The sequence below is a fragment of the Remersonia thermophila genome, chromosome 4, assembly GCF_042764415.1.
Source record: "Remersonia thermophila strain ATCC 22073 chromosome 4, whole genome shotgun sequence".
Lineage (NCBI taxonomy): Eukaryota > Fungi > Ascomycota > Sordariomycetes > Sordariales > Chaetomiaceae > Remersonia > Remersonia thermophila.
Genome location: NC_092220.1, coordinates 2,000,822 through 2,025,682, shown reverse-complemented (window position 1 = coordinate 2,025,682; position 24,861 = coordinate 2,000,822). Strand labels below are relative to the sequence as shown.

Below are 24,861 nucleotides of genomic sequence, written 5' to 3'. Positions count from 1 at the left end.
TTGGAGTTATTATGGGTGTCACAAGGATTACCCACGTTGAAGGCACCGGGCCGCAGCCCGTCCGAGGCCAGAAGGTCACTATCGCCTACACCGGCTGGCTCAAGGACACCAGCAGGCCGGATAACAAGGGGCAAGAGTGAGTAGCTCCGCCCGGTCTACCAGTTCTTCCTCCTCTAGGGCACACCAGTATCGTAGCGGTTTGTCTATTTCCTAACACCATGATACAGGTTCGACTCGTCGATCGGTCGGGGCGACTTTGTGACGGAGATTGGGATCGGCAGACTCATCAGGGGTAAGGCTCAACAGCGATATGCCGTGTTGCGGAAGGGAGCAGGGGCTTATGCGTTTTTCTTTGCTCATTTAGGCTGGGACGAAGCAGTGTTGGAGATGAGAGTCGGGGAGCAGGCCACTCTCGATATCACGAGGTGAGCATGCCGCTATAGAAATCTACACAAAGAACATGGGGGAACTCATGCTAATCTGATCCTATCTCTTTTCATAGCGACTATGCCTACGGGGAGAGGTATGACTCCTGACGTCAAGAGGGTCCCCGGGCCATTCTGCTTTATCCAAGCCTCGTCTGCTGATGATACTCCAGGGGCTTTTCTGGCCATATCCCACCCAACGCAGACCTGATTTTGTGAGTTCCTCTTGACCATGGCCTCTTTCAGGCGTAACCTGACCGTCGTTTGCTAGTGATGTTCACCTCAAGGCCGTGCAATGACGCACGCGATGCGCTGTATCCTTGCCCCGGGACCGGGAATCCATCTTCTACAACATCCACTTCCGGGCAGGGAATTCTGGTGGGGGGTCTTAGCGGATCTGGGAGGTCGAGCTTGTGCTATGTTCTCCGATGCGGGTTGCTTGCGGTGGCTTTCAAATCTTGGATATCAGGAATGGCCTTTACGAGGGGCCCACTCACTCTAAGTCGCGTTTCGCTTTTCAGACACCAATATCCCTTTCTCTGCCTGATCTTGAATGCTGGTTTGTCGGGGGTTGAAGGCTGCCCGTCTCAGGGGACCCTCGTGGATAAGACCGTAAAGTAGTACAGGGCAGTCTCAGCATTCAGCTTGATCCTCTTGCGGCTCTCAAGAATAAACGGCGCCATATTCCGATCCAGCCGAATTTTGGACCCCAACGCTCTCAGGCCTCAGGCTGGACTACAAGAGCGCAGTATCGTTTCAGAACTGAAACATCCAAGTACCTACCCGACCTGGGTCAGGTCCCTATGTACTGTGTAACGTTATGCTGACTTTACAGATGATGCGTGGGCATGTCAAGGCGCCTAGGAAGCAGCAAGACCTGAGCACCTGGTACGTCAGGCTCCATCGGAGAGGGGAATGGAAGGGAGAGAAATGGATCGATGTGAACAGAACGACCAGGACGAGAGCTGGTGCGGGTAATGCAGCAAAGGTCAGAGGTACTCCGTAACGTTGGCGTAATCCTACGCCACGCTCGCCGGATCACGTCACGTAACACCAGCCACACCCATGGGGTTTCCTGGAGCCTAGCATTAATAAACAGCAGGCACTGGCGCCATGCTAGGTTAGTCACCTACAGTTGCTGGAGCAGCCTGGCCCCACTCCCCACCCCCCTCCTTCGTCACCGACCCGACTGCTCCAGGCTGTGGCGGGGCGAACTGCAGCTAACTGCCTTGCACCCAACATCCGACTGATCCATCTTCGATCCTCCCCCTCCGCCATCTCTGGAGCCTTCGACACCAAACCCACCCCAAGCCTCGCAAGGCTGCCTGATACTTCCCATCCGTATCCCACCGAGACGCGAGCATACACCGACCTAGAATTGAAACCAGCTTACTTTCTCTCATCCGTTGCCCCTCGCCAACAACACCGACAAGCTGGGGAAGCGCAAAGTGTCCGACGGCGATCTGCCCATCTCCCTCAAGCGAGCCATGACCGTGAGTTCCGCCCGCCAGGAGCATACCGCAGGCTGGCCTCTCCCGCCCCTCCGTCCGTCACTCTTCCGACAGGTATCCGAGTACTAACCCCGCGGGATGGGCCCGACAGGACAACAAGCAGCCGGCCGAGGTCGACCTCGTTACCAGGATGCAGACGGACGAGCCGGGCGCGGGGTCCGCCGAGATCGACGAGTCCCTCTACAGCCGCCAGCTCTATGTGCTCGGCCACGATGCCATGAAGCGCATGATCTCTTCCAACGTGCTCATCGTTGGCCTCAAGGGTCTCGGTGTCGAGATCGCCAAAAACGTCGCTCTCGCTGGCGTCAAGAGCTTGACCCTCTACGATCCGGCGCCGGTCGCCATTTCAGATCTTTCGGCCCAGTTCTTCCTCCGCCCCGACGACGTCGGCAAGCCCCGCGACCAGGTCACAGCGCCCCGCGTCGCCGAGCTCAACGCCTACACGCCAGTCCGCATCCACAAATCTGCGAGGTACGGGCAGATGCTCTCCCCCCCCCAGATGAGATGAGCCAGCAGCTGACGCCATCGTTTGATGAACAGCCTCGCCGAGAACCTCTCGCAGTTCGACAAGTACCAGGTCGTCGTGCTCACCAACACCCCCCTTCGCGTCCAAAAGATTGTCGGCGATTACTGCCACGACAAGGGCATTTACTTCATTGCCGCCGATACCTTTGGTCTCTTTGGGCACGTCTTCTGCGACTTTGGCAAGAGCTTCACCGTCATCGATGCTACGGGAGAGAACCCCGTCAACGGCATCGTCGCTGGCATCGACGAGGAAGGCGTGGTTTCGGCCCTCGACGAGACGCGGCACGGGCTGGAGGACGGCGATTATGTTACCTTCTCCGAGGTGGAGGGTATGGAGGCGCTCAACGGCTGCGAGCCGCGCAAGGTGACGGTCAAGGGGCCCTACACCTTTTCGATCGGCGACGTGTCGGGTCTCGGCCAGTACAAGCGGGGTGGTCTCTACCAGCAGGTCAAGATGCCCAAGTTTGTCGAGTTCAAGTCCATCTCGGAAGCCATCAAGGACCCCGAGTTCGTCGTGTCCGACTTTGCCAAGTTTGACCGGCCGCAGCAGCTCCACCTCGGCTTCCAGGCGCTCCACGCCTTTGTGGAGGCGCAAGGCCGGCTTCCCAGGCCTCTGAACGACGAGGATGCCGCGGCGGTCCTCGAGCTGGCCAAGAAGCTGGCGCAAGATCAGGGCGTCGAGGTCGAGTTCGATGAGAAGCTGCTCAAGGAGCTCAGCTACCAGGCGACGGGTGACCTGAGCCCCATGGCGGCATTCTTCGGCGGCCTCACTGCCCAGGAGGTGCTCAAGGCCGTGTCGGGCAAGTTCTTCCCGGTGAAGCAGTACATGTACTTTGACGCCCTCGAGGCCCTGCCGACGGGGTCGAAGCGTTCCGAGGAGCTGTGCAAGCCCACCGGCTCGCGCTACGATGGCCAGATTGCCGTCTTCGGCCGCGAGTTCCAGGAAAAGATTGCCAACGTGCGCCAGTTCCTGGTCGGCGCAGGCGCCATCGGATGCGAGATGCTCAAGAACTGGGCCATGATCGGCCTCGGCACGGGCCCCAACGGCCGCATCACGGTGACGGACATGGACCAGATCGAGAAGAGCAACCTGAACCGTCAGTTCCTCTTCCGCCCCAAGGACGTGGGCCAAATGAAGAGCGAGTGCGCGGCCAAGGCGGTTCAGGCCATGAACCCCGAGCTTGAGGGTCGCATCGTGTCCCTCAAGGACCGCGTGAGCCCCGAAACGGAGCACATCTTCAACGAGGACTTTTGGAACAACCTCGACGGCGTCACCAACGCCCTCGACAATGTGGAGGCCAGGACGTACGTGGACCGCCGCTGCGTCTTCTTCCACAAGCCCCTTCTCGAGAGCGGCACGCTGGGCACCAAGGGCAACACGCAGGTGGTGCTCCCGCGGCTTACCGAGTCGTACTCGTCGTCCCAGGACCCGCCTGAGCAGTCGTTCCCCATGTGCACGCTCCGCAGCTTCCCCAACCGCATCGAGCACACGATTGCGTGGGCGCGCGAGCTGTTTGAGAGCTCCTTCGTGAAGCCTGCCGAGACGGCGAACCTGTACCTCACGCAGCCCAACTATCTGGAGACGACCCTCAAGCAGGGCGGCAACGAGAAGGCGACCCTCGAGATGCTAGTCGACTTCCTCAAGAACGAACGGGCCCTGACGTTTGAGGACTGCGTCCAGTGGGCTCGCATCCTCTTCGAGAAGCAATACAACAATGCGATCCAGCAGCTTCTCTACAACTTCCCCAAGGACTCGGTCACGTCATCTGGCACGCCCTTCTGGTCGGGTCCCAAGCGCGCGCCGGACCCGCTCAAGTTCGACCCCAACAACAAGACGCACTTTGCCTTTATCGAGGCGGCCACCAACCTGCACGCCTTCAACTACAACATCAACGTCAAGGGCAAGACCAAGCAGGACTACCTCCAGGCGCTCGATAACACGATCGTGCCGGACTTCTCGCCCGACGCCAACGTCAAGATACAGGCCGATGACAAGGAGCCTGTGAGTGGACCTGAAGGAGGAGCAGGAGGAGCGCACGGTGAAGGAACGCTAACGCAGGCACAGGACCCGAACGCCGGCGCGTTTGGCGACGAGGGCGAGCTCCAGAGGCTGATCAACGAGCTTCCAGACCCCAAGTCGCTGGCGGGGTTCAGGCTGACGCCGGTGGAGTTCGAGAAGGACGACGACACGAACTTCCACATTGACTTCATCACGGCGGCGAGCAACCTTCGGGCCGAGAACTACAAGATCGAGCCCGCGGACCGGCACAAGACAAAGTTCATCGCGGGCAAGATCATCCCGGCCATCGCGACAACCACGGCGCTGGTGACGGGCTTGGTGATCCTGGAGCTTTACAAGCTGGTGGACGGCAAGACGGACATTGAGCAGTACAAGAACGGCTTCGTCAACCTGGCGCTGCCCTTCTTTGGCTTCAGCGAGCCCATCGCCAGCCCCAAGGTGGAGTACCAGGGTCCCAACGGCAAGGTGTCGCTCGACAAGATCTGGGACCGGTTCGAGGTGGGCGACATCACGCTGCAGGAGCTGCTCGACGACTTTGAGAAGCGTGGCCTTACCATCGCCATGCTGAGCTCGGGCGTCAGTCTGCTCTACGCATCGTTCTTCCCGCCCGCCAAGCAGAAGGACAGGTTTGGCATGAAGCTGAGCGAGCTGGTCGAGTCGGTCACCAAGAAGCCCATCCCGGAGCATCAGACGGAGCTTGTCTTTGAGGTGGTGACGGAGGATGCCAACGGCGAGGATGTGGAGGTGCCGTACATCAAGGCCAAGATCCGGTAAAGGGGGGGATCTGGCGGGCTTGTAGACAAAGGTCAGCAGCTCCCCTGGCGCGATGGAGGGAGAGCCAGGAAGACAACAGAAGGGATAGAGGGCGTCCGATTGCCGCTCTGTTTTGTGATAGGAGGCTACCTCATTCACGTGCTTGATGGCCAAGATGCGAATCATTACGCTGCTGCAGTGCGTGGGTCTAATGGAGGCTTGTGAGCTTTCGATGCTGCAGAAACAAGGGGTGATTGTGTGAGAGTGGTTGGGCTAGCCCACCGGCCTGCCGACAGAGCCCGTTTTGTAAACTCGTGCTCTCTACCTCAGGTAGGCAAGGTACATACACGGTATGTGAAAGCCGTGCCATGGCCGGAGGGGTCCTTGCATGAGATGCCTTACTCAGCACCTTACGGGATGGAGGCTGTTGGGGAGAGCGGAGTCCAGGAATTACGTCACCATTTGTCAGTCTTGCAAGCTCTCGCTCCCCCCCAGGCCCGCCATTTCACAGGTTCATCCCAAGGGCAGCGACATGCCGACATGGATGACAAAGACACCGTTCTTCCACAGTCATGGATAGTTTCTGACAAATGCCTGAGCACCTCACGGTTTAGCCTGGACGTCAATGTCGGAAAAGTGTGAGCGGGCAGAACGGATACACAGAGCAACACCATCGACCGGGGGCTGTATAAAAAGCCTTGGACCGAACAACTCCAGCATTTGCATCTCGCGCTTACTGAGGGGTATCACGCGAACCGATTCCCCACCTCCACACCCACCGATCGCAACCACTCACCATCACGCCTGAGCCTCCGCCGTAAGAAGGCTTTGTATTCACGGACCACGTATCCTGCCGAGTTTTACCACACGCGGGACGGGACGCTGCGCCGCTGTTGTTTCAGTGGGCTTTGACGGCGAGAAAGAGTGCAAGCGTCTATCATTCAGCCACTGCTGGAACCCCTTGTGGACCACCCTGGCTTCCTTGTTGCGTCTGCTGCCGGTGCAGCTTCGAGGGTCCATTCCAACCGTACGAACACTTGCTCGGGCGAGGTTATTGACGTCGGCGAGACGTTGTTTGAGCATCATGGTACGCTTTCCCTGGGCATACCCATCTCCACGTCGCGAAGGGACTTGCTCGCTCACCCATCCTCTGAAGGCAACCGACAACGCGAAGACCGGGGACGGTAATATCAAGATCACGGATTGGGTCAAGCCGGGAGACACGAGCGGCGAGTTCAAGCGCCAGCAGAGCTCGTTCCGCAACTGGATCTCGCGCGAACCAGGCGCACAGTTTCCCCCGGAGAAGGGGAGGTACCATCTTTACGTTAGCTATGCTTGCCCTTGGGTATGCTTGACCTCCTCCTCTGGATCCAACGCAGCGGGTGCGGCGTACGGATGGATATGGGAGGGGAGGGGATGCTGACATGTCAACCACAGGCCAATCGCACCCTGATCGCGCGCAAGCTCAAGGGACTGGAGGATATCATTTCGTACTCGGTGGTTCATTGGCATCTTGGAGAGAAGGGTGGGTGTGCGACTGCTTCTCCTGCCCGTTTGCTTTCGATGCCGGAGGGGGGCGGGCTGACAGGATCTTAACAGGCTGGCGCTTTGCCACGGCCGAGGACGGCGATCTCGAAGGCGAGAACGTCATCCCCGACCCCGTGCCGGGCCACGAGTCCTTCACCCACCTGCGCGACGTCTACTTCCAGGCCAACCCCTCATATGCGGGCCGCTTTACGGTGCCTGTGCTTTATGACAAGAAGTTGCAAACCATCGTCAACAACGAGAGCAGCGAGATCCTGAGGATGCTGGGGACGGAGGTTCGCTTCTCCCATCCACCCCTGGTCCCTCCGACCCTGCGTTCTGACAACAAACGAAACAGTTCAACGGCTTCCTCGACGAGGAACACGCAAAGATCGACTTTTACCCAGAGCACCTCCGCACGCAAATTGAAGAGACCCACGAGTGGCAGTACGACAAGATCAACAACGGCGTGTACAAGTCCGGGTTCGCCACGACGCAGGCGGCCTACGAGCGTAACGTTGTGGCGCTGTTTGAGGCGCTTGATCGCGCCGAGGCGCACCTTGCGAAGGCGGCAGCCGAGGGACCGTACTGGTTTGGCAAGACGTTGACCGAGGTGGACATTCGGCTGTGAGTTTCCTGGTCTTTTCTTTCGATGCAACCGGAACGCTCCAAGCTTGTTAGGAGATGTAGCGTGGACGACGGAAATGCTAACGCCGGGCCTGCGACAGCTTCGTCACCATCATCCGCTTCGACGTAAGCCTGCCTCCCTTCACCCCTTTTTTTCTTTCCTCAGCAAAGACTCGAGAGAGACAGGGTAGCGCTGACCAGCCCTAACCATCAACAGCCCGTCTACGTCCAGCACTTCAAGTGCAACCTCCGCGACATACGCTCCGGCTACCCGGCCATCCACAACTGGATGCGCCGCCTCTACTGGACCGTGCCCGCCTTCCGCGAAACGACCAACTTCGCCCACATCAAGAAGCACTACACCAAGTCGCACACCCAGATCAACCCGCTCAGCATCACGCCTCTGGGGCCTGTGCCGGACGTCTTGCCATTGGACGAGGAGGTGCCTGCCGCGGCTGCGAAGCGTGGAGCGGCGTAGGTCGGGGAGAGACGGGGAGAAGGAGACCGTGTCAAAGAGAGGGGGGAGGGGGAGTGGCTGGGCAATGGGAATGCGGGACGGATGGGCTGGTATGACTGGGCATCTGGGAACAAAGTACCAAAACAGAGCCTGGGAGCGGGGGAGCAAGAGGGCATGTGTTGCGGGTGGTCGACGGCGGCGGCTTGGGAGGGCGGTGGCTTGAACGGTGACTTTTGTCTTTGGTGATCAGCTCTGCAGCCTCAGAAAAAGCAACAGGAGGGCCAGGAAGCAATGTAGCAAAGAAACAGAACAAAACGAGAATGCCAGTTGTTATGCCGAACACAGACACAGGAAAAGAGGCATCATTGTAAACCCAGATCTCAAAACGTTCCCTTCTTCCCTTGTTGTAAGCGGGGGCGAAAGCTGATCCCGCCGTGGCAGGGAGGGAAGAAGAAAAAAGAGGGAGAGAGGGAAAGGTGGGGGTGGGGGGAGGGGGAACGGTCACCGAGTGCACCTCCAACGAGCATTGCGCTCTTGACTGCAACCTCAACCGTAGCAAAATATCCAATCAAGAGGCAAGATGGCCGAGCGGTCTAAGGCGCCACGTTAAGGTTTACCCTTAATCCCAACCTTCCCAGGTTCCGTGGTCCGAAAGGGCGTGGGTTCGAATCCCACTCTTGTCATAACCTTTTGCTCTTTTTTCAAGTTTTTGTTTCAAGTTTTTTTTTTTTTTTTTTTTTTTTTGTGTCTTTGTCTCGTTCTTAACGGCAAGATCCACATGAACGTTTCGAATGGAGGACGGTGGGGAGAGGGATTCGAGTTTGCACACCTTGTTCCAAACAGCAGCTAGCCAGATTGAATGTTGTATGGATATTCGCCATGTTTCTATTCAATCGTCGACCATCGTTGTTGATGATGGCTAGCGACATGAAACCTAACATACACACACACACACACACACACACACACACACATACACACACACAGGTATCCCGCCCTTCCTCCCTGAAACCCTTTTTGTTTTTCGCGAACCAAACGCCAATAGATGAAACCGCCCCCTGGTCAGGGACTGGGACCAAGAAAACAAGACCAAAGCAGACTCTGCAAAGCAAACAAACGTAGGCAATACCGTAGAGACGGCCGCCGGAAGGCGCGCTATATGTAATCATCCACCATCTCCCAGATCTGTGATGTCATCTTGACGCCCTGCTCCGTGATGATGCCGTCGATCAGCTCCGGGTCGGTGTAGTCCACCTCCTCGTCCTCGGGCACCACGACGGCGTCCGGGTCCGGGTCGACGCCGATCATGTCGAACTTGCTGATGTCCTTTTGGCGGACGCCGACGCGGTTGACCATGGGGTAGGCGATGGGGGTGCGGCGGCAGATCTTGTGGGTTTCGGCGGCGACGTAGAAGCGGCGCATGCCGCCCTTGACCGTCTTGGCGAGGTGGGCGAGCTGGGCGGTGCCCATGCCCGAGACGATGCCGCCGTTCTGCATGACGACCTCGGTGCCGACGAGCACCAGGTTGATGCGCTTCTGGTTGCCCAGGACGTAGGCGATCTTGTGGGGCGAGATGGTCTCGACCTCGAGGCCGGCCTCGCGCAGCTCGGCGACGGCCACGTCGCTGCGGCGGTTGTGGCCGTCGACGACGTAGATGACGCGGAAGTGCTTGGACGGGTCGGCGGCGGCGCGCAGCAGGATCTTGGTGACGGTGCGGCTGCCGCCCATGGCCAGGACGACGCAGCCGTCCGACACGTAGCGGCTGCCCCAGAGGGCGATGTGGTCGCGGGCGGCCTTGGCGCGCTCGGCGAAGAGGTCCTTGTTGTCGACCAGGTGCTGGCGCGTCTCGTCGAAGCTCAGGACGCGATCCTGGCCGGAGGAGCCCGCGCCGGGGGCGGCAGTCGGTCCTCTAAGCGACCGCAGCAGGTACTGCTCGAAGAGGTCCGCGCCGGCGAGCAGCGGGAGGGGGTTCGGGGTGGAAGCGAGGAGCTTGGCCTTCTCCTTCTTGACAATCTCGACGAGCTCCATGGCGGTCGACGACGGGGTGACGCGGAGCAGCTCGATCAGGGACTCGATGGCGGCAACGCCCATGGTGAGCTCGCGGTCCGAGTTGAGGAGCTCGCGGTAGGTGCGGACGATGCTAAAGACGATCAAAGGGTCAGACGGAGGGGGAGGGGCCCCGTGGGGAAAAGCTGACGGGTGGTGGTGGTGGTGGTGGGATAGGCTTACTCAAAGGACGATCCATGATCGGGTTGTGCCGAGGCATTGTTGGCGGCGGCCGAGCTGGAGGGAGCGCTGCGGACGGGCAGCTGCTGCTGGGTTGAGGGTTCGGCGCGGGGCGCCGAGCTCGATGGCCCGTCGGCGGCCATGACGATGGATGTGAAGAAGCTTGCGCTGGAAAAGGAGGGGAGGGCGACACGCCTGAGCATGCAATTTCGTTTGACAGCCGTAAGAGGCTGTTCTCAAGGATGTGGTTGGAATGACGACGGCAGCGGAGGATGGCTGGCGGTTGGCTGTTTCTGGAGTGTTGGCGAAGGTGGGAAGGGTTCTCGATTTCGTGCCGTTGTAAAAGTTCTTTGAAGGCGCGACGCGAGGGTCGATGTCGTAGAGCGACCTGGCGTTCTTTGCTCAGCCCGGGGTGGTACCTAGCGGCGTTGCTTTGACATGGGGGTGTGCTGTGAGTGTGCGAGTGTGCCCGTACACCAAGTGTGCCGTATTAGGTGTGCCATGCGCCGTGTGTGAGTCAAGACGAGCGAGTGAACCGTCAGCGGATTCGAAGCTCTCACATTCTGCCGAGGGACACCGCCCTGATTTGCCCCTCCATGGCGGGGCAAGGTGGGGCCCGTCCTGATGCGGGGGCGGAATCAGGGACCCGACAAAGAGGCCCCGGGCCCGGACCTGGGCATGGGCAGCCTGTAGCTCCCTACCTAGGTACCTTCCAGGTTAGTTAGGTACTGTCCAGTGCTGCAAACACCGTGCAGGCCCAGGGACGGGAGCCAAGAGGCAGAGAGCCAGAAGACGGGAGCCAGGAGCCAGGAGCCAGGAGGGTGCCTACCTACCAGGTACCTACCTACCCAAAATCCAAAATCCACTTTCACTTGGTGGTATGGATGCCTAGAACCTAGAACCTAGCAACCACCTCTCACCCAAGACATCGCATCTCTCTCTCTCTCTCTCTCTCTCTCTCTCTCTCTCTCTTCCTCTCTCTTTTCCTCTCTCTCTCTTCCCCCCTCACAACCTCCTCCCACAGCCTCCCACGGCCAGCCATGGAAAACGCCATCCTGGATCCCGAAACGGGGCAACCCCTCCCCGAAGACGCCATCGTTCGCGTTCTCCGTAAGTCCCCATCTTTCTGTTTCTTCTCTAAGACGTCCTCACCTAACATCCGAACCCCCCCCCCCCCCCTCTCCCCTCCCCTTTGCATAGACATCACCAGCCGCATCCACGTCTACACCCTCCCTCCCAACGCCATCGCCACTACCCGAGGCTACCAAGCCGCCTCCTGGACCGCCGACCCCCGCAACCCCATCTTCACCGGCCGCCTACGCGTCCTCGAGACCTCCTTCTCCCTTCCCGCCTCCCAACCCACGCCGGAATCCCAACAAGAACAACAACAACAACAACAACAACCACCGCCACAACAACAATCCGGCGACGACACCTCCCAGCAGCACCTCAAAATCACCATCCTCCTCGAAGACCCCGCCACCGGTGCCCTCTTCGCGGCTTGCCCCTACGACCACCCGCGCGCCGTCCAGCCTACCGCCGACAGCTCCCGCTTCTTCGCCCTGCGCGTGCGCGACCCCTCAGGCAAGCAGCGCGCGACGCTCGGCGTCGGCTTCGAGGACCGCGCCGAGGCGTTTGACTTTGGCGTCGCGCTGCAGGAGGCCGGGCGGGGCCTGGCGGCCGTCGGGGTCGCCGGGTTCTCTTCCTCTTCTGCCACCGCCGCCGCCGCCGCTGCTACGACGACGGCGGCGGCGGCAGCTGCTGCTGCTGTTGCCGGGGGGGAGGGCCCGGCTGGGTTCGAACCTGGGTCTGCCGGAGCGGGCAAGGACTGGAGTTTGAAGGAGGGCGAGACGATCACGGTCAAGCTGTCTGGGACGAGGTTTGGGAGACGAGCCGCGTCGGGGTCGTCCGATGGGGCTTCTAGCGGAGCCGGGGACAAGGAAACAGCGGGTCAGAGCCTGTCGGCGTTTGCGCTGCCGCCTCCGCCCCCGCCGCCGTCGAGCGCAAGGAGCGCGAGAGAGGAGCGGGCGCAAAAGAGGTTGAGCGCCCAGGCCCAGCAGCTCGGGTTCGACGATGGGCAGTTTGGTGAGTTTGCTTGAATGCTTGCATACGGTACTTTGCTCTTTTTTGAATACATTTGAGATCGGCGCGCCATCTGCAAAAAAGCCTCTTCCGGGGGATGGCCCTGGACCTTCCCAGGCAGCCAATTGTCACTTGATGCGCATGTGAAAAAACAAAACCAGCAAACAGGCTAGCCGTCAAGTACCTGGTCATCCCCTCCCATCAGTCTTTCTTCTCTTTGTTGTGGCCATTACAGATCTTGCCAGTCTCATCCACCATCGGGTCTGGTCAGCTCCTTGGCGACCCTTACCCCCCCCCTTTGCCCTAGCGGGAAGCTCCCTTTTCGACCAGCAAGCCAAAGGCATCCATCGACCCTCATACCAAGCCTGATGCCAAACCGAAACGAGACGAAATGGACCATGGCCTATCTGGATGCGCAATCCCTGCGTTTGATGCGTTGTCTTTCTCCCCTTAAAGACGGGATCCCAACCACCACGCCGGCCCCGGTCCTGTCCTTTTGTCGGATTTGCTATGCACGAGGCTGCCGTCGCGTACAGCGCCTCAGGCACCACAACCTGACCTCGAACGGATGGTTCCTTTGCGAAATACTGGTCCAGATGCTGCTCGTGCTCATGCCTGGCAACGAGGTGGAGGTGGACCGATCAGTGGCCCCCAACTCAACTTCTCTGCTTCGCCGAGATGGGAACCCCATCCTGGTCAGCTGGCTGCGTCTTCGAGGAGCCATCCGTGCTTCGGACCGGGGTGGGTTGTGCTCAAGCGCGGGACTCGAGATAATATCCGTAAACGGCTCCTCCACCCACGAGTGAGGTAAACTCCCACCGCTCGCCCGCGCAGCGTTCTTGGGTTCGTGTAGTATACCAACGGTGCCGATCTGCCCTTAAAAAAAGAAGACCAGCAGACATGCCCGCCCGCCGTGTGCCCTCCCCTCTTCACGGCACCGCCATCTTCATCCTCACCATGGCCATCTCGGTGCTCTTGGCCCACGTCCCGTCCGGCTTCTGGCGGTAGCACATGAGCCGGCCCTCGTCGCCGACGCTCGCGAGGATCTGGCCGTCGTCGTCGAACCCGACGCGCCAGACGGGGGTGCGGTGGTGGTCGAGCCGCGAGATCTCGGTCGCCACGTGCTGGACCGGGGACGGGGCGTGCAGCGAGGCCGCGGCTTGGTGGCTCGGCGTCGCGGCTGCCGGCTCCCCGCGGGTCTGGCTCAGCCCGGCACGGATGCCCGACGAGGAGGGCCGCCCGCCGGCGGCGTCCTGGTCGGTGGCGAGCCGGCGCGTGCGGCCGAGCTTCTTGACCCGCGACGCGGCCCACGGGTTGGCGCCGTGGCCGCCGCCGCCGCCATGCTCCGCCGCCGGGCTGTCCGCGCCCCAATCGTCGCCGTTCTCATGATGGGCGCTCTCGTCCTCGGCGGGAGGCAGCGCATCCAGCCGGAACACCCTCACCAGCCCGTCCTGGCACGCGGTCGCGATGATGTCGTAGCCGCGGATGTTGCCCGGCGCCCAGGCCACGTCGCGGACCAGCCCGCGGTGGGCCAGGGGGGAGCCCGGCGAGGCGCCGATCTCGGCGGCCAGGTAGAAGGTCTTGACGACGGCGGAGACGCCGAGGACGGAGCGCACGGCGTCGCGGGTGCGGTAGACGCGCACGCGGTCCATGACGGCCACGACGAGGCCCAAGGCGTCGCTCGGCACGCCGGCGCGCAGGGCCGTGTAGCAGACCTCGGGGTTGGGGTCGAAGCGGACCCTGAACGAGGTCTCCTCGCCGCGCGTGGCGAGGCGGGGGCGGCGGCCGTCGGGGAGCTGGTGCGGCTGGGTGGGCTGGGGCTGGGGTGAGAGGTGGTGGTGCGGAAGGTCGGTGGAGGCCATGGACGCGGATGCTGCGGAGGCTGCCCCCGCGGCGGCCGCGCCGAGCCCTGCCGAGCCGGCGACGGCGGCGGCGGCGGCGGCAGAAGCGGCGGCGGATGCCGACGGAGGGCCCGAAACGGGAGCCACGGTCGACAGCTCGTCGAGCAGGGTGAAGGCGGCCAGGTTCTCAATGTGCTCGTTCTCGTAGACGGCCAGGCCGCCGTCGGCGGACAGCAGGGCCAGGTAGGTGGTGCGGGTATCCTCCATGTGCTTGAGGGAAAAGGAGCGGTAGGGCGAGCGGGCGTTCCTGGTTTCGTAGGCCGGGGTGAGGGACAGGGTGTTGCCCGAAGCGGCCGGGGCGGATCCGGCGGCCGAGGTGCCGGTGGGGTGGATCACGCCGTCGGTCGAGGAGGCGGACGAGGGGCCCGGGCCGCCGCCGAGGGCGCCGAGGTAGGGCGAGCGGGACGGGAGGCTGACCAGAGGGGCGTTGCGGGTGGACTCGGAGAAGCGGCGGCCTGGGGCGGCCGAGGGGTCCTCGGTCCAGAGCTTGAAGCGGCCCTCGATGCCGAGCGAGGCGAGCAGGTTGGGGTAGACGGTGGTGGGGAGCCACTGGAGCTCGAGGATCTCGCTGGCGTGGGCGGACCACGTGTCGCAGAGGCGCCAGGTGCCATCCTTGTGGCGGTTGAAGACGCGGATCTTGCCGTCGACGGAGCCCGTGGCGCAGCGGTCGCCGTGGCCGTTGAAGGCGACGGCCTGGACGAGGTCCTGGTGGCCGTGCTTGAGAATGGTCTCGAAGCTGGGGCGGTCATGGACCAGCGGCGGGTCCGCCAGGAACGCGGCCGCTTTGGACATGGCAATGCTAAGTGGTGGTGAAGGGGTTGCTGGGATGGGGGGCAATGGATGTGTGAACCGAGCTGCCCGCGTGTGAGCTGTGTGAGCTGTGTGAGCTGTGTGAGCTGTACGAGCTGTATGGGCTGTATGGGCTGTATGAGCTGTATAAGCTGTGTGAGGTGTTTGAATTGTGTGAATGGTGTGGTTGAATGTAGGTCAGATAGGTACAATACCCGAGTTATCGAGCTTCAAAGTGAGCTTAACTTTTGGATGAATTGGATTGGATAGGATGGGATCCATCATGACGGCACGGGACTGGGGAAACGTCTCCACAGTGCCAACAACCAGATGCCCCTCGTCTGGCTCATCCAAATCATTGGCCGCCGTTGTCGGTCGGTTCCGCTGTGGCTCCTCCCTTGACATACCGTACACACACCGTGCCGCACTGTTCCCGCAACAGGTCTGCATCACTCCCCGCGAACGAACTAATAGTTATTACTCCGTACAATACTAGTTATACAATAACTATCACCTGAAGGTACACTCTTCTCATCCTTCCATACCTGAGGTACGTATTGTACCATCCCCCCCAACACATGACATTTCCATACATGGGGTTGATGAGACAAAACAGAGGCAAACTTCCATCCAACCATTGACAATATAAATGTCGTTGCCCTTGGGGTAGAGAGCCTCCCTATCTACGTTCACCTCTTCCCAACCCGGCCATCGGCAACATGCAGCGCACCCTCGTCGGCCGTATCTTGGGATCTTCCCCTCGGCCCTGGATACGGCTCTCCCCACGGCCAGCAGGGCCGGCCACCCGCGCGCTGCACCTGGCGCCGCCCTTCCTCCTCGACGACTACACCCCGCGCTACATGCTGCTGAGCTCGGTCGACGCGGCCAAGAAGAGGTCCAAGGCCTATGCCCACCTCCGAAACTGCAATCTGTGCCCCCGTCTCTGCGGCGTCAACCGCTACGAGACCACCGGCATGTGCCTCATCGGCGACAAGGTCAAGGTCAACGTCATTGCGCCGCACTTTGGCGAGGAGCCCTGCATCCAGGGCCATCACGGCAGCGGTTCCGTCTTCTTCAGCATGTGCAACTTGCGATGTGTCTTTTGCCAGAACCACGACATTTCTCACCAGCGCAACGGCCAGGACCTGACCCCCGAGGAGCTTGGCGACTGGTACGTGCCGAGCGACCCTTGTGGGAGACATGACAAGGGCATGGAGCTGCCGGCGATGCTCTCGGCTAGCTAGCTACATAGCTGGCTGGCTACCTGAGCTGGCTTCACCGGGCTCATGCTCGATGGGGTGATGCTGGCCAAACGCTGCGGCTGACCCCCCCTCGTCCCTCCAGGTTCATCAAGCTCCAAGACGTCGGGAACGTGCACAACATCAACCTCATCACCCCGGAGCAGTGAGTGCTTGCCCTGCGACGTTGCGTATCTCGACGGGGGGCCCCCCGTTGACCGTCTCCGCCGACAGCGTCGTGCCCCAGGTCGTCCTCAGCATCCTCCACGCGCGGGACAACGGCCTGAAGGTGCCCATCATCTACAATACGTCGGCCTACGACTCGCTGGCGTCCCTGGAGCTTCTCGACGGCCTCGTCGACATCTACCTTCCCGACTTCAAGCTCTGGTCGCCCGCGAGCACCCGTCGCCTGCTCAAGGCCGACGACTACGCCGCCACCGCCCGCGAGAGCATCAAGGCCATGCACGCCCAAGTGGGCGACCTCTGCTTCACCCCCGACGGCATCGCAAAGAAGGGCCTTCTCGTGCGTCACCTCGTCATGCCGGGCTTCGAGGCCGAGGGCGCCGAGATCATGCGCTTCCTCGCGACCGAGGTGTCGCGGGACTGCTTCGTCAACATCATGGAGCAGTACCACCCGGACGCCTACGTCGGCCGGCCGAACACCCGATCCAGGCGATCGGCCGACAAAGACGGCGAGCCGCCCGAGAAGCGCTACGCTGACATCAACCGCGCCGTCACCAAAGAAGAGGTCTCATCCGTCCGAGCCGCCGCGGAGGCGGCGGGCCTTTGGAGGTTCTGCGACCCCCCGGGCCACGACGGCTTTCACCTCTAATGATTGTTCGTGCAACACCCCCCCCCAAAAAAAGAAGACCATCGGTCTAGACCGCCTCTTCCTTTCAACCGTTTTGCTTTCACCACAGTGCCGACAGAGCCTCGTCCACGGCGAACGCCGCCGGTTACGTGTGCAACAGATCTCCCTGCCGAGGCATGCTTGCTTTGGCCTAATCTATGAGCGCCCTTGCAGGCCCGAGCCAGGTGGCTCCCTCAATCCCTTCGAGTGACAAAGGGGCGCGATCCGGAGCCGTGGCTTTTGCTGGGGGGTTGTCTTTGTCCTTTGAGCAGCTGAAATGTCACCCGAGGCATTCGCCTTAAATGCTTCGAGAGCGGACCACTCCGGTCCTCCATCCTGTCTTGATGATCAACCTGGAGACCCCAACTTGGCGTCTCCTGACCGGATGCTCTCAACACCCGCATCAAACCCGCCCGGCGTCCAGGTCTCCCGGCCTGTGTCTCCCAAGACAGTTCCGCTTCGCAGCCACGGCACCGGGAGCTCCAGCAAGCAAGAGCGTTTTGGCACGCTTCCTCGCGTCGACGCCGCTATGGCGCGGGCCAGTTCCGTCATCCCCCCCGACTTTCAAGCTCCCTACTCCGCAGGGGCGCATCTGAGTGCCATCCAAAGCCTTGACCCTCGCTCGCTCTGCGAGTTGCACAACGAGCGCTCCTACCTGGCGTACAACCTGCAGAAGCAAAACGACCGCGCCACGCGCCTGTTTGAGCGGTTCGCCGGCGTCGAGGCCCGCCTGGCCGAAGCGGCCACCCCGTCCGAGGCGAAAAGGTGTCGCAGGGAAGCCGCCTTGATCCGCTCCCGGATCGCAGAGAGCACCCGGCAGGAACAGCTCATGCTGCTGCGCCTGAGCGAGATCCAGATCGAGCTGCAGAATCGGGACCGCTGGGCGCGCGTCCGCTCCCTGCCTTCCTCGTACTTCCAAGGCCAACATCATCCTCCCCGCTGCGTTGATCCTCCGCCGGTCCCACCCGCGCCGCCTCCGTCCGCGAATCGGAGCTTCAGCAGCGACGTCCTCCCCCAGCCGCGTTCCAACGCGTGCGAAGCCCCATCCCAATGCCAACCCCGTAACGACGAAAACACGCCCGCAGCGACCGCGACGAACCCCCCATCCTCATCCGTCCTGAGCCCTCTCTCGCCGTGCTTCACCCCTGGCGTGTCCTTCATCGAGGACATCTGGTCGCGCGCGTCCAAGACGTCGTCGGCAGAACAAGGAGAGGCAAAGTCGTGGTCCGAACTGGTTGAAGAGGAGGAAGAGGGAGGGGACGATGAGGGGGAGGGGAGGCCTAGGAGCGAGCCTGCTGATATGAAGGAAGGCGTCGAAGCGAATGAGAATCGTCATGGCGGCGGCGATGGCGGCGGCGAGGGGAGCGGCGGAGAGCTACCCTACCAGCACCGATATCATTGTCACGATCCTCTTCCTCCTTCTTCTCCTCCTCCTTCTCCTCCTCCTCCTTCTCCTCCTCATCATCAACGACAACAACGCCAGCAGAAGGAAACTAACCCCGAAGAGAGGCGGCACGCCGTCCCACCCAACGACCCCAGCACCCACCCCGCCCCTGATCCTGATGGACGAGGACGTGGCCGCGATACAAGCCCCGAGGAGGAAGAAGAGCGAGAAGACATGCACGCATGGCGAGCCAGCCCGGGAAGGAGGTCTCTCTTCCTCCCCATCCCCAGCCGATCGGCCGGCGGACGCGAAGGGAGGGTAGAGAAGCGCATGAGCCTGCCGTGCTTGAAGGGGGAGTTGTGGCAGAAGGGGTCGAGGAGGGGCAGCGCGCAGTCGATGGAGTTTTGACCGTTGCTTTGCGTCCCGAGGGGTTTGATGAGGTGTGTTTTGGCCGGCGGTTCGGTATGTTCTGTGTCCGAGTCGGATGGGACTTCTACATCTCAAGCACTGGTTGGTCTTACAAGTGCAAAGGGGGTTGGGGTTGGGGGTTTGGTGAGGAGGAGGAGAAAGGCAACAAAAACTTTTGGCATCGCGTCCTCGACGAGGTAGCAGAGGTAGGAAGACGTTCCATGTCCATCTCCGTCGCCGCAACCACCATCATCCCTCCCATTTCATAGCGCCCGGCATGAACCGGACCAAAATCAAGCAAGGATAGCAATCCACTTCTCCTAAAATCTCGGCCATGTCATGGCCTCGTGCCGGGCCCAACCGCCTCCTGCCCCCCTCCCATTCACTTACTTGTACAATATCGACAAAGAAACAAGAAGCCATAAACCATTTACCGCGTTCGACGGGGTCATCTTGGGAGGGGGTCCAATCTAGATGAACTGAGAAACGAAACAAGAAAGGGGAGATTAGCGACAACTACGAAAGCGCCGCTGTGGAGAGCATACGTAACCCCTCGGCACGGCTCACTTTGCCTGCTGCTGCGCAGGCACATCCCTCACCAGCCTCGCGCCAATCCACGCGTAGGGGTAGTTGCGCTGGTACCAGTTGACGCTGTCGGCAAGTCCTATTAGCACCCGGTTACGACGCACCTGCTTCCACGTCTTGCTCGTTCGTTCCAACGAGCGTCAAGCACAAGAAGCGAACAAAAGAAAAAAAAGATGCCACTCACAAGCTCTTCCTTCCTGCGATCCTCGGGTGCGTCGCCCACGACCCGCCCAGCACAATGTTATGCTTCTCGTCGAAAAAGTCGGCCGTGTATCCGGGATAGAGCGGCATCGCCTCGAACTCGTCCCAGCGCCGCAGAACGCTGCTCGTCCACTCCCACACGCCGCCCATCTCGGCCTGGCCGGCCGGCCTCTGCTGCTGACGCTGCCCGACAACCGTCGTGGCGAAGGACCCTGCCAGGAAGCCGCGGCCGCTGCCGGTCACGGGCATGGGGTGCCAGTGCTGGAAGGCCGTATTGGTGCCGTCGAGGTCGATGAAGAGGTTCGAGGTTTGGATCTGGCCTTCGGTTGGGGCATTGGGCGAGACGACATCCGGGATGGCACCGTCGGCATCGGCAGCGCCGTTGAGGCCGAAGGGAGGCGTGGTCGGAGGCGAGATCTCGACCCCGTTGTTGCTGAGGTGGCTTTGCGCAGTCAGTCGATCAGCCCGCCGAATCTCCCGATGCCCCTCCGTGGGAGAGACCAGACAAGGGCGCGGGAGAGAGACAAAAAAAGGGGGCGCTCACCCATTCACGGCCGGAACGATCTGGCTCAAAGTCTTCTCGGCCGCTGCCTCCTTCTTCTTTAACGCCTCGACGTGCTGGTACAGGCTGCGCGCTTCCTCGAAAGTGGGGATACGCCCACCCATGTAGGCGGCGCAGCCCGCAAGCTCATCGTACGACGCAAACACAGGCCAGTCGAGGGCGTAGGCCAGAGGCACCGGGCCGTAGACGGTGCGGACGGCCTTGTCACGGAGGAAAGCATCCGGGAGGGGGGCGTTGTCCGAGGCACCGTTTTCAGCGGTGTGGTCATGGCGGCCGTTCGTCTCCTCGGAGGCGGCTTCGGCACCGTTCGTGTTCTCAGGGACGCGGTCCCACGACACCGGGATCTTGGAAATGCCCTTGTTGTGCAGGTAGAGCGCATACTGGGTAGATGGTCATGTCAGTGACCTGCATACGACGCCACCCGCTCGCTCGCAACGCGGTCTCACCTCCTCGTTGGTGATGGGCCGGCCTTGTGCCTGGAAGGCATGAACCCGGACGCTCCTGGCCGGTTTCTCGTTGTCCCTATGCCTCCATCAGTCTCAAGTCTCGAGCAGAAAAAACCCCCAACACGCGCGGCAGAGCTCCCGGGGACTCACCATCCATACGGCACGTGCGGATCGGTGCCCGTCTCGGGATCATCGATCCCAATCACAACCTCCTGCTCGGGAATGTCAAACCAGCGGTTCGGGACCCTCTCAGCCTTGGCGGCTTCGGCAAGGCGGGCCCAGTCAGGCGCCGGAGCCAGCGGCGGCGGACGAGCACGATTGCTCTGCAGCATCATGTACAAGAACGTCTCGAGGTGCATGGCCTCGTGCTCAAACCCGACCCAGATGGCGCGGCCGACATGACGGGGGATGGCGTCAATGCCCTTGTCGTAAAGGCCCCTTAGGCGCTGGCGCACGCAGGCCTTATACTCGAGGATCTGACTGACGGGGGGCCACTCGTCAGGGATCTCGGAGTGAGCATGGCACAGCTCCGGGTTGTCGACGTCAGGGTCGATGCCGCGCTCAAAGATGCGGGCAAAGTCACAAGGCTCGGTGAGGGGGACCTTGGTGGTTTTGGTGAGCTGGATGTCCAGGAAGGTAGGGATGTGGCCGAGGTAGAAGATGCAGGCGTTGCGGAGCTTGATGGGCTTCTCGAGTATCTCCTCGGGCGGCAGCATGTCCCCGGTGATGACGTCCCAGGCGGCCCAGAGGCCTTCCCAATCGTCTAGCGAAGGAAGAGCGGTGCGAGCGTAGACAGAAGGCATCGTGCTGAACGACGTTTGGGGCTTGGTGAGCATATGGAGGCCTGTGGGAGGTGGTGTTAGTGGGATGGGTGGGTGTCGCATTCAATCACTTAGTGTGAACTGGTTGATAAAGAGATCGGTTTTCTTCCCAGGGATCTTGCTGGGAAGAAGCCCCGCTTCACACACGTCACCGCGGACACTACCGCAAGCGTGTGTAGGAGTCCAGTAACAAATGCCGGCAATCATCATCTGATTTCCCCACGCCTCAGGGGGGGGGAAACGTGGGGTTCATTGTGTAATGAGGATGAGAGCCTCTCAGAAACTCACACATGCGCGCGCGCGCGCGCAGACACGTGTGGAGAGAGAGAGAGAGAGAGAGAGAGAGAGAGAGAGAGAGAGAGAATGAGAATGGGAATGAGACAGAGCGAGAGGAAGAGAATGCGTGTGTGAGAGAACATGGCAGCGAACGCTTCCTTGAAAGTATGAAAAAAAATGAAAAAAAACTCACCATATTCATCGTTCACCTTCCACTGGCACATCTCGTTCATGCCGGCTCTCTTCCAGAGCTTCTCGGCCGCGGCAGACGAATACTTAAAGCTCTGCTCGACCTGGACTCGCTCGTGGGCGCGGACGAGATCGCCCCTGACGACAGTGTCGCGCTTCGGGGAATAAAAGGCCTGGTGACGGCCTCCGTCGGCATCGTACACGTACTCGCCGATCACCTCCCAATCGCTTTCGATGAAGGCGGTCTCTCCCAGGACCCGGTTGGCATGGCGAAGGCCGTTCAGGATGAACCTGGCATCATGTTAGGGGACCTGATACAAGTTGAACCTCGCAGCACGCCATCAAGAGCGACCTACTGATGAGTGAGCTCGAACTTGTCTAAGGGGACATGCAATTGTTAGCAAAAAAAAAAAGGCGTCACCGAGCATCCTCGTCGTACATACCGTTATACGCGTGGCTGTTGCGATGTTAGCCTGGGAACTCTGCCTACGCGGGCGGTGTGATGATAGGCAATGCGCTTACTAGATCCTCGCCGGGTCCGAGCACGCATCGAGGCCGATTACCATGGTGTCTCCGGGGTTGAGAGCGTCGGCAAACGTCTTGAGGAAAAGGGCGGCATCGGTCCGGTCAAAGTTTCCTGTGGCGGTTGCTGTCAGCCGGGGAATTCATGGAAAGGTACAGAACGGGCACAGAGCCTGCGAAAAGCTCACCGATGCTCGATCCGAGGCTCAGGATGCACTTCTTGCGGGAGGCAACGGTCGGGTTCTTCAGCCAGCGACGGCCGTCGTCATAGGTGCCGAACAGGCCGTGGGCGCGGACATGCTTGTACGGGGGGAGCTGAGCGAGCGTGCGCTCCAGCTCGTCGTGGGAAAGGTCCAGGGCGTAGTAGTCGATATCCTTGGCCGCTGCCTCGAAGGCCCTGAGGAGCAAGTTCACCTTGCGGAGGTTGCTACACGGACGGAAAGCATCTCGTCAGCCATGGGCGCTGGGGGGGTTCAGCGGAGGTGGTGGTGGGTTCCTGACCCGCTCCCGAGCTCGATGACCATGGCCCCCGAGGGGACGCGCTCGGCGATGGCCGCCGCATGGGCCTGGAGAAGCTGGATCTCGTCATTGGTCAAGTAATACTCGTCCAGGTAGGTAATCTTGGAATGGGGTTAGCGCGGGGTCCAGCCGCGGGGGGGGAGGGAAGCGGCCGAGATGGCCTTCTCTCACCTTCTCGAACAGCTGAAGCCCTCGCTCGTCATAGAGCAGCAGGGTGGGGAGCTTTCGGGGCCCGTTCCGGTTGTGGAAGAGGGAGAGCACCTCGGCCTTGAGGTTGAGCTCGACGGCGGCGCCGCGGATGTCGAGAATGTCATGCTTGGATCCGGCTTCGGTGCAGACGTCTGGGAGGCCCATCGTCTCCTTGATGGCCCCGAGACGAGGCAGGGCGACCCCGCTGGGCGTGCCCGTGGCGATGGTGTCTTGCAAGTCAGGCATGGTATTTTGTGGTATGGGAACCCGTGGGAACGGAAGCAGTCCAGAACGAGGACTAGGTTCAGGCCCGGGATGACGCCGGTTATTTAAGTGCCGTATCTCTTTGGTGCCGCAGCCGTTCCTTGCCAGGACCTCGTTCGAGCAGCAACCTTGCCCAGGCTGTATGTACCGTACGTGAGGTGGTACATCCAAGAGGGAAGGCGGTTGTAAGTCCCGAGACGGGGGCCGGGTCCGGAAGCGAGCTGAAGAAGCCGCCGGCTGGCCATGCTGTGACGTACCGCCAATGAGCAGCCCGATCTTGCCCTTGGGGGGCCATCCGAAGTTTGAAGAGCTCGATCCTCCCCGGGCCCCTCGTTGTTGACGGGTCTCGGGTGGATCGGCGAGGTGGTCACCTGGTCTGTTGATTTCCACACTGTCTTACCGGATCTTGACCTTGCCGTACGTGGTCCCTGGCAAAGGAGTACCTGCAGTTCATTGTGCCTGTGCCTGTGCCTGTGCCTGTGCCTGTGCCTGTGCCGGTGCCTGGGCCTGGGCTCCGGGTTCCCGTCCCCCTGGTTTCGCGACCGTCTCCGGGGCTCCTCCAGGCCCGGGCTCCTCCATTCCAGAATGGATCCAGAAGGGGCCGTAACGGCCAGCTCCGCCCTTCTGCCAGGGCTCTGCGGCAAGAATCGCTTTGTCATGGAATACCACAAACCTCGCCGCGTGCAGGTCAAAGTGTGGGGAGTGTCTCATACAAGGGAGCAAATCACAGGAGCCCATCGGTTGCGGAGAGCATGAGCCCCACGCCCCGGAGAACCCTCCCACGGCGGGGAACTGACGCATGCGGCAGCCGTGAGACTGCAAGTCATCGAGTCTGGCGATCCCAACCATGGAAGCCCCGAACGGATATGAGACTGTGTGTTTTTGTTTTGTGTTGGCCCTGGGCATGGTGCCGGTGGATGCATTGTGCGTCTGATTGATTACCCCTCCCTTTCCTAGGTATCCGAACACCCCGCGTTGGCCGCGAGGCGACGTCTCCCTGAAGTGCTCGGGTCGATCTTTTGCAAAGGCGTCTTGCCTCGGTAGGCGGACGCCCATTGCCCCTCGACGGCTGCTCGTGCGACACGTGTGAGGAGCCGCGTCAGGGGCAAGGGAAAAGCAAGCTCGTCGATGAAGGAGGAGGAACACGTGGACCGTACCCGTACGCAGCGCCCTCTCGGTGGTTCCCTCTCGACGAGAAGGGTGACGTGCGACGGGTGCCCGTGGAGAGTTGCGCGTTTCCGAAACCGATCACCTGCAGGGCCGGTAGACCACGGCCGACGTCATGTGTGCCAATCAGCTACGACACCCCACGCTCGGGACCAGCCCAGACCGCGGGTTGCGCGGAGTGCCGGCCATGCCCGCCAGGGCAACCGACCAGCAGTGCTTTTCTTTTTCCCCCTGTGATCTGTTCCTGGGAGTCGGTGAGGGCGCGCGCAAGCGAAACAGGCAACGTCTGTCCATGGAGTATTGGTCACGGGATCGGCAATCGCGGCAACGCAAAAAGATGGGAAGCCGGCGAGGCAAGTCTAAGACATGGCGTATAACTACTGTGCTGCGTAGTGGTATG

At 61.1% G+C, this 24,861-nt stretch overlaps 10 protein-coding genes and 1 non-coding gene across 11 annotated transcripts; 8 read left to right on the top strand and 3 right to left on the bottom strand.

Annotated features, from left to right (window-relative positions):
* Nucleotides 1–11: 11 nt before the first annotated feature.
* VTJ83DRAFT_4716 (uncharacterized protein) lies at nucleotides 12–724 on the top strand (the record flags this gene model as incomplete). Its single annotated transcript, XM_071011236.1, has 6 exons — nucleotides 12–136; nucleotides 228–292; nucleotides 365–425; nucleotides 503–523; nucleotides 599–640; nucleotides 697–724. 6 exons carry the CDS (start codon nucleotides 12–14, stop codon nucleotides 722–724), a joined length of 342 nt encoding a protein of 113 aa, XP_070866166.1.
* Nucleotides 725–1,912: 1,188 nt separating this feature from the next.
* VTJ83DRAFT_4715 (uncharacterized protein) lies at nucleotides 1,913–5,255 on the top strand (the record flags this gene model as incomplete). Its single annotated transcript, XM_071011235.1, has 4 exons — nucleotides 1,913–1,918; nucleotides 2,028–2,407; nucleotides 2,477–4,463; nucleotides 4,527–5,255. The coding sequence occupies 4 exons, from the start codon at nucleotides 1,913–1,915 to the stop codon at nucleotides 5,253–5,255; spliced, it is 3,102 nt and encodes a 1,033-aa protein (XP_070866165.1).
* A 1,063-nt stretch (nucleotides 5,256–6,318) lies between these two features.
* VTJ83DRAFT_4714 (uncharacterized protein) lies at nucleotides 6,319–7,863 on the top strand (the record flags this gene model as incomplete). The annotated part of the gene is made up of 7 exons (XM_071011234.1): nucleotides 6,319–6,321; nucleotides 6,391–6,579; nucleotides 6,672–6,759; nucleotides 6,834–7,054; nucleotides 7,117–7,385; nucleotides 7,487–7,511; nucleotides 7,603–7,863. 7 exons carry the CDS (start codon nucleotides 6,319–6,321, stop codon nucleotides 7,861–7,863), a joined length of 1,056 nt encoding a protein of 351 aa, XP_070866164.1.
* Nucleotides 7,864–8,416: 553 nt separating this feature from the next.
* VTJ83DRAFT_t101 lies at nucleotides 8,417–8,525 on the top strand. The gene has a single exon. It is a non-coding gene; the product is annotated as a tRNA-Leu (tRNA).
* Nucleotides 8,526–8,997: 472 nt separating this feature from the next.
* VTJ83DRAFT_4713 (uncharacterized protein) lies at nucleotides 8,998–10,271 on the bottom strand (the record flags this gene model as incomplete). Its single annotated transcript, XM_071011233.1, has 2 exons — nucleotides 8,998–9,982; nucleotides 10,072–10,271. The coding sequence occupies 2 exons, from the start codon at nucleotides 10,269–10,271 to the stop codon at nucleotides 8,998–9,000; spliced, it is 1,185 nt and encodes a 394-aa protein (XP_070866163.1).
* Nucleotides 10,272–11,108: 837 nt separating this feature from the next.
* VTJ83DRAFT_4712 (uncharacterized protein) lies at nucleotides 11,109–12,167 on the top strand (the record flags this gene model as incomplete). Its single annotated transcript, XM_071011232.1, has 2 exons — nucleotides 11,109–11,178; nucleotides 11,269–12,167. 2 exons carry the CDS (start codon nucleotides 11,109–11,111, stop codon nucleotides 12,165–12,167), a joined length of 969 nt encoding a protein of 322 aa, XP_070866162.1.
* A 912-nt stretch (nucleotides 12,168–13,079) lies between these two features.
* On the bottom strand, nucleotides 13,080–14,843 carry VTJ83DRAFT_4711 (uncharacterized protein; the record flags this gene model as incomplete). The annotated part of the gene is made up of 1 exon (XM_071011231.1): nucleotides 13,080–14,843. One exon carries the CDS (start codon nucleotides 14,841–14,843, stop codon nucleotides 13,080–13,082), a length of 1,764 nt encoding a protein of 587 aa, XP_070866161.1.
* Nucleotides 14,844–14,891: 48 nt separating this feature from the next.
* VTJ83DRAFT_4710 (uncharacterized protein) lies at nucleotides 14,892–15,110 on the top strand (the record flags this gene model as incomplete). The annotated part of the gene is made up of 1 exon (XM_071011230.1): nucleotides 14,892–15,110. One exon carries the CDS (start codon nucleotides 14,892–14,894, stop codon nucleotides 15,108–15,110), a length of 219 nt encoding a protein of 72 aa, XP_070866160.1.
* A 449-nt stretch (nucleotides 15,111–15,559) lies between these two features.
* VTJ83DRAFT_4709 (uncharacterized protein) lies at nucleotides 15,560–16,910 on the top strand (the record flags this gene model as incomplete). Its single annotated transcript, XM_071011228.1, has 3 exons — nucleotides 15,560–16,011; nucleotides 16,185–16,244; nucleotides 16,313–16,910. 3 exons carry the CDS (start codon nucleotides 15,560–15,562, stop codon nucleotides 16,908–16,910), a joined length of 1,110 nt encoding a protein of 369 aa, XP_070866159.1.
* Nucleotides 16,911–17,205: 295 nt separating this feature from the next.
* VTJ83DRAFT_4708 (uncharacterized protein) lies at nucleotides 17,206–18,720 on the top strand (the record flags this gene model as incomplete). Its single annotated transcript, XM_071011227.1, has 1 exon — nucleotides 17,206–18,720. The coding sequence occupies one exon, from the start codon at nucleotides 17,206–17,208 to the stop codon at nucleotides 18,718–18,720; it is 1,515 nt and encodes a 504-aa protein (XP_070866158.1).
* A 563-nt stretch (nucleotides 18,721–19,283) lies between these two features.
* On the bottom strand, nucleotides 19,284–23,276 carry VTJ83DRAFT_4707 (uncharacterized protein; the record flags this gene model as incomplete). The annotated part of the gene is made up of 12 exons (XM_071011226.1): nucleotides 19,284–19,371; nucleotides 19,490–19,948; nucleotides 20,051–20,448; nucleotides 20,515–20,590; nucleotides 20,665–21,358; nucleotides 21,805–22,091; nucleotides 22,157–22,178; nucleotides 22,244–22,257; nucleotides 22,323–22,437; nucleotides 22,511–22,749; nucleotides 22,824–22,942; nucleotides 23,013–23,276. The coding sequence occupies 12 exons, from the start codon at nucleotides 23,274–23,276 to the stop codon at nucleotides 19,284–19,286; spliced, it is 2,775 nt and encodes a 924-aa protein (XP_070866157.1).
* Between the last annotated feature and the right edge of the window lie 1,585 nt (nucleotides 23,277–24,861).